Raw genomic sequence first — 7,500 nt, 5'->3', positions numbered from 1 at the left:
TCCTCAGAAACCCTAACTGTGTCCTCATTATCCTCATCCACAGAAACCCAAACTGTGTCCTCATTAACGTCATGCACAGAAACCCAAACCGTGTCCTCATTAACCTCATCCTCAGAAACCCAAACCGTGTCCTCATTAACCTCATCCTCAGAAACCCTAACTGTGTCCTCATTATCCTCATCCACAGAAACCCAAACTGTGGCCTCATTAACGTCATCCACAGAAACCCACACTGTGTTTACCTCATCCTCAGAAACTCTGAAGGTCCTCATTAACCTCACCCTCAGAAACTCTGACTGTGTCCTCATTAGCCTCATCCTCAGAAACCCTAACCGTGTCCTCATTAACCTCATCCACAGAAACTCTGACTGTCCTCATTAACCTCATTCTCAGAAACCCTAACCGTGTCCTCATTAACCTCATTCTCAGAAACCCTGAATGTGTCCTCATTAACCTCATTCTCAGAAACCCTAACCGTGTCCTCATTAACCTCATCCTCAGAAACCCTGAATGTGTCCTCATTAACCTCATTCTCAGAAACCCAAACTGTGTCCTCATTAACCTCATCCACAGAAACCCTAACTGTGTCCTCATTATCCTCATCCACAGAAACCCAAACTGTGTCCTCATTAACGTCATCCACAGAAACCCTAACTGTGTCCTCATTATCCTCATCCACAGAAACCCTAAATGTGTCCTCATTAACCTCATCCACAGAAACCCAAACTGTGTCCTCATTAACGTCATCCACAGAAACCCTAACTGTGTCCTCATTATCCTCATCCACAGAAACCCTAAATGTGTCCTCATTAACCTCATCCACAGAAACCCTAACTGTCGCCTCATTAACCTCATCCTCAGAAACCCTAACTGTGTCCTCATTAGCCTCATCCTCAGAAACCCTAATTGTGTCCTCATTAACCTCATCCACAGAAACCCAAACTGTGTCCTCATTAATGTCATCCACAGAAACTCTGACTGTGTCCTCATTAACCTCATCCTCAGAAACCCTAACTGTGTCCTCATTAACCTCATCCTCAGAAACCCAAACCGTGTCCTCATTAACCTCATCCTCAGAAACCCTAACTGTGTCCTCATTATACTCATCCACAGAAACCCAAACTGCGTCCTCATTAACGTCATCCACAGAAACCCACACTGTGTTTACCTCATCCTCATCCTAAGAAACTCTGACTGTGTCCTCATTAACCATTAACCTCATTCTCAGAAACCCTGAATGTGTCCTTATTAACCTCATCCTCAGAAACCCTGACCTCAGTGACCTCACCCTCAGCTCCAGAGCTCTTACTCTCAGCCTCATCTGTCTGTAGAATCATTTAACTCTGAGATGATGTTAAAATGCATCTGGTTTCTACTGAAACGTCTGTTCTTCATGTTCTTGGTGGATTCAGGCCAGAATGTCATGACAAGGTCACATTTGTTTTGGGCTTGTGTAGCGAACTCAGCAGAACCGAGGCAGTTTCTCCGAATGTAAACACCTGATTTAAAGTTTGAGAAATGGCTCCTGCGAGAGCTGGAAACAGTGAGAGAAAAAGTGAGAACCGTGCGGCGGTAATTAAAATGAAATGAACACTGAGGACTTCGCTGAGTGACTGTTGACACGTCTATATCTGACGTGAACTTCCTGCCTGCGAATACGCAGACCTGCCTCTCTCACTCACTGTCTCACTCTCACTCAGCTTGTGCTCCTCTCACACAGATAAGTGACAGCTGATGATGTCATTGTCATGAAGCACCAATCAGAACCTCCCATTTCTTTTTATTATTATTATACGTTCCGTTTCGACTCAGTCCACTTTTTTAAAATAGAATTTATTTAACCTTTAAACTGTTTTGTGATTTCAACTAATTTTATTTCTGTCTTTCGTGCTTAGTAATTTGTGTAGTGATGTGTGTGTGTGTGTGTGTGTGTGTGTGGTTATATAAGTGTAAAGTGGTGTGTGTGAGATGTGTGTAATAGAGAGAATGTGATTACACTGCAGTGTGACAGCAGGACCACAGCTCTGTGGCCTCCATTAGACTCGCTCTGATTGCTTTAGACCTTGAATGTGGAGTATGAAGGAGAACCGTGCTGTAGCACTGACACTGTGTGTGGTCTCAGCGCAGTGTGTGTGTGTGGGTGTGTGTGTGTGTGTGTGTAAATGGTGAGCAGCATGAGTTTCACAACCACAACACCAACAACACCAAAGCTGATTCCTTTTCTTTTTTTAAAAAGGTCAGAAATAATCCGATGTCCACCTTCTGATTTTAGTCGTAATGTTTCTCTGTGTGTTTGAGAGATCTGTCCATCATACACACACATACACACTCATACACACTCATACACACTCATACACACTCATACACACACATACACACTCATACACACACATACACACTCATACACACACATACACACACATACACACTCATACACACTCATACACACACATACACACTCATACACACTCATACACACTCATACACACACATACACACTCATACACACACACACACACACTCATACACACTCATACACACACACACACTCATACACACTCATACACACACATACACACTCATACACACTCATACACACACACACACACACTCATACACACTCATACACACACATACACACTCATACACACTCATACACACACATACACACTCATACACACACATACACACTCATACACACACACACACACACTCATACGCACTCATACGCACTCATACGCACTCATACGTACTTATACACACATACACACAAACACTTATACACACTCATACACACACATACACACTCATACACACTCATACACACACATACACACTCATACACACATACACACACATACTTATACGCACTCATACGCACTCATACACACTTATACGCACTTATACGCACTTATACGCACTCATACGCACTTATACACACATACACACATAAACACTTATACACACTCATACACACTTATACACACTCATACACACTCATAAACACTCATACACACTTATACACACTCATACACACTCATAAACACACATACACACTTATACACACTTATACACACTCATACACACTCATACATACTTATAAACACTTATACACACTTATACACACTCATACACACTTATATAAACACTTATACACCCTTATTCACACACATACACACACATACACACGTATCTACACACAAACACATGATTTATAAAGGCTTAATATTTTTACGTACCACAACACAAGGTGTGTAAACATTTTATCCCATTGTGTATTTTGGGACATAATTTATCACAATATTGGTATTTTATCATGTAACACACAACTTTAACTTTGTACTAATTGACTGTGTGTGTGTGTGTGTGTGTGTGTGTGTGTGTAGGTAAGCAGAAGTATCTGTGTGCGAGCAGGAACGACTGCACCATTGATAAGCTGAGGAGGAAGAACTGTCCATCCTGTCGTCTGAAGAAGTGCTTCGAGGCTGGAATGACTCTGGGAGGTAAAGTGAGCGCTGAGTGGGCGTGTCTGTCTGTGAAACGCTGCCATCTGATTGGTGCTTGGCTTTGATCGACAGGACAGTATGATTTAGAGTTCAGCATGCTGAGATACATGTGAAAATAGATACATAAAATCTACATAAATAACTTCACAGACAGACAGACAGACAGACCAACAGACAGACAGACAGACAAACCAACAGACAGACAGACAGACCAACAGACAGACAGACAGACAGACAGACCAACAGACAGACAGGCAGACAGACCAACAGACAGACAGACAGACAGACAGACAGGCAGGCAGACAGAGAGACAGACAGGCAGACAGGCAGGCAGACAGACAGAGAGACAGACAGACAGACAGACCAACAGAGAGACAGACAAACAGACAGACAGACTAACAGACAGACAGACAGACCAACAGACAGACAGACAGACAGACAGACTAACAGACAGACAGACAGACAGACAGACAGACTAACAGACAGACAGACAGACTAACAGACAGACAGACAGACAGACAGACAGATAAGTGGTTGGTTGTGTGATTAAGTATTTGTCTTTTTTTGTGAGTTTTGTGTTTTTGTAAATTTCTGGAATGTGGTTTTCGGAAGATTTTGGAGTCTTTGTGGAATTCTCTTTATGTGAGAGCATTAGACAACATGGAGAAGTGAAACTTCACCACATACACACACACACACACACACACATACACATACACACACACACACACACACACACACACACACACACACACACACACTGTTAACCTTATTAAAAAATTCTTCTATCGTTTGTCACTATGGAAATTTCTCCTTTTTTCCCCACATTTTCTCCTCCGTTTGTTTGTTTGTTTGTTTGTTTGTTTGTTTATTTATTTGTGTTTGTTTTTATTCCAGTTTTTTTGTCTGCTCTGGATTTGTGTGTACACAGTTTTAAACACTTCTCTGAGAGCTTCACACATTTTCTGTTCACTCTTATTGGTATAATAATAAGAGTGTAATTATTTTACATGTGGACGATAAATGTTGTGTCCCTCGTTCACGAGGGCAGCGGCGGCCCTGATGTAGCTGTGGGTGAAGATCAGATGTAGCCACGTTAGCCGTGGATGCTAGCTGCTGTTGTACGTCGGCGTGTCGGCCATTTTGTTTAGCTGGAGGTTGAGTTCTGCTCTGCGGAGAGAAGCGTCTGTAACTCGAGATACTGGAGCAAAGCGTTAATGCTTGAGATGTCGTGTGTTTCGGTGTTGGTGTTGCGGCAGGAGGCGATGTGATGAGGAGAAAAGTGTGATGATGGGCTCAGCTGTCCAACATGGCGGTGACAGAGACGTGAACAACAACACACACAAAACATCAGGACTGCCATGTGCTATGTATGACATGCTTTAAGTACAAAGCCTGTGTGTGTGTGTGTGTGTGTGTGTGTGTGTGTGTGTGTGTGTGTGTGTGTGTCTTCTCGAGGCGTAATGATGAGGATTACCCACTAATCCACTCATCCGAGTCAGAAACAGATTCTAAACCAGAGGAAGGAAGGAACAGAACCACAGAATGAACTATGTGCTAGAACGTCTACACAAACTCGCAAGACCTGGCAACCTCAAGTGCCAATGTGCTGCGTGTGTAAATTATTATTGATGGAACCTGAAGGACAGGAAACTGTGAGCGGGTAAAGGCGGAGAGACGCTGGGACGAAGGGGCGGGGCACGTGTGGTGAAACAGGGGGCGGGACAGAGTCTGTACGTACTTGTCAGGATTAACGTTAAAGCTGGCATGCTGTGAGTCACTGGTTAAACGAGGGATGATAACTGCAGAACCACATCAAAGAGTAGATCAAAGGAAGGAAGAGACACTGATACAAAGACGAGGAAAGATAAAAGAGAGGTGAAACACTTGAGGGTGTTCTGTTCATTTTCTCTAACAACAAGGGATTCATTTCTCTTACACAACATCTAATTATCACTCGTTAACCATTAGGCTTTATTAGTAAATTAGTAAACATTGACACGTCTGAAGTGTTTAGAGCTTTGTTTTAGCTACTTACTCGTGTTCCATGCCGTCAACCTCGCCGTCCTGATGCTTTACCTCGCCGTCCTGATGCTTTACCTCGCCGTCCTGATGCTTTACCTCGCTGTCCAGATGCTTTACCTCCCCGTCCCGATGCTTTACCTCGCCGTCCCGATGCTTTACCTCGCCGTCCTGATGCTTTACCTCGCCGTCCTGATGCTTTACCTCGCCGTCCAGATGCTTTACCTTGCCGTCCCGATGCTTTACCTCGCCGTCTCGATGCTTTACCTCCCCGTCCCGATGCTTTACCTCGCCGTCCAGATGCTTTACCCCCCCGTCCCGATGCTTTACCTCGCCGTCTCGATGCTTTACCTCCCCGTCCCGATGCTTTACCTCGCCGTCCCGATGCTTTACCTCGCCGTCCCGATGCTTTACCTCGCCGTCCAGATGCTTTACCCCCCCGTCCCGATGCTTTACCTCGCCGTCCCGATGCTTTACCTCGCCGTCTCGATGCTTTACCTCGCCGTCCAGATGCTTTACCTCCCCGTCCCGATGCTTTACCTCGCCGTCCCGATGCTTTACCTCGCCGTCCAGATGCTTTACCCCCCCGTCCCGATGCTTTACCTCGCCGTCTCGATGCTTTACCTCCCCGTCCCGATGCTTTACCTCGCCGTCCAGATGCTTTACCCCCCCGTCCCGATGCTTTACCTCGCCGTCTCGATGCTTTACCTCCCCGTCCCGATGCTTTACCTCGCCGTCCCGATGCTTTACCTCGCTGTCCCGATGCTTTACCTCGCCGTCCAGATGCTTTACCCCCCCGTCCCGATGCTTTACCTCGCCGTCCCGATGCTTTACCTCGCCGTCTCGATGCTTTACCTCGCCGTCCTGATGCTTTACCTCGCCGTCCTGATGCTTTACCTCGCCGTCCCGATGCTTTACCTCGCCGTCCTGATGCTTTACCTCGCCGTCTCGATGCTTTACCTCGCCGTCCTGATGCTTTACCTCGCCGTCTCGATGCTTTACCTCGCCGTCCTGATGATTTACCTTGCCGTCCCGATGCTTTACCTCGCCGTCCTGATGCTTTACCTCTGACACTGGAGACTCCTTCCATTAACGTTAAACAAACTTCTCCTTGCTCCAGATCGCGGACCAGCGCTGTGGGATAAACACATTTAGGAGTCTGGAATTCTGATTGTGTTTAAAGGGATTTGAGGTCTAATCCTCCGTCTCCTTGTTGTTCCTCATTAAACAGGAACTCATTTCATCTTTAACTTAATACATTTAACTCATTCATTATGAGACGTGTTCTAATGTCAGTGAGACCAACGTGGTTGGAGTGAAAGACGAGTGTGAGACTGGAGCAGAGTTAGATCAGAGAAATAAGGTGAGGGTAACTGTGTGTGTGTGTTTTTTGTGTGTGTGTGTGTGTGTGTGTGTGTGTGTGTGTGTGTGTGTGTGTGTGTGTGTGTGTGTGTGAGGGTTAAATGTTTCACACTGCATTAAGTGCAGTACATGTGTCATTATGTTGTTACAGTGAATGAGAGATGATCATCCTTACCACTACTGACACCATCACCTCTCTCTCTCTCTCTCTCTCTCTCTCTCTCTCTCTCTCTCTCTCCCCACTAATCTTTTTTATCTGCTATAAAGCAGTGTGTTTTCCAGCTGTAGTTCTGAACCAGTTGTATGAAGCAAATATGAAGCAGGATGAAGCATGTAAATGAAGCACGCTGCACAGAATGAGCACTGAATGTGATGGGCGTGGTCATGGAGATATGGGTGAATGTGATGGGCGTGGTCATGGAGATATGAGTGAATGTGATGGGCGTGGTCATGGAGATATGGGTGAATGTGATGGGCGTGGTCATGGAGATATGGGTGAATGTGATGGGCGTGGTCATGGAGATATGGGTGAATGTGATGGGTGTGGTCATGGAGATATGAGTGAATGTGATGGGTGTGGTCATGGAGATATGAGTGAATGTGATGGGCG

The 7,500-nt window shown here is 45.3% G+C and overlaps 1 protein-coding gene across 1 annotated transcript in view; it reads left to right on the top strand.

The window, feature by feature from the left end:
* The window catches only part of ar (androgen receptor), an 85,210-nt gene that overhangs the window by 17,199 nt on the left and 60,511 nt on the right, over positions 1-7,500 (top strand). Inside the window, exon 3 of the mRNA XM_047809066.1 lies at positions 3,387-3,503. Coding sequence (XP_047665022.1) covers positions 3,387-3,503 — 117 coding nt within the window. The remainder of the gene's footprint in view (positions 1-3,386; positions 3,504-7,500) is intronic.

This window comes from Tachysurus fulvidraco, chromosome 26 (genome assembly GCF_022655615.1).
Source record: "Tachysurus fulvidraco isolate hzauxx_2018 chromosome 26, HZAU_PFXX_2.0, whole genome shotgun sequence".
Lineage (NCBI taxonomy): Eukaryota > Metazoa > Chordata > Actinopteri > Siluriformes > Bagridae > Tachysurus > Tachysurus fulvidraco.
The sequence above is the reverse complement of the archived record's forward strand: the minus strand, read 5'-3'. Positions and strand labels throughout refer to the sequence as shown.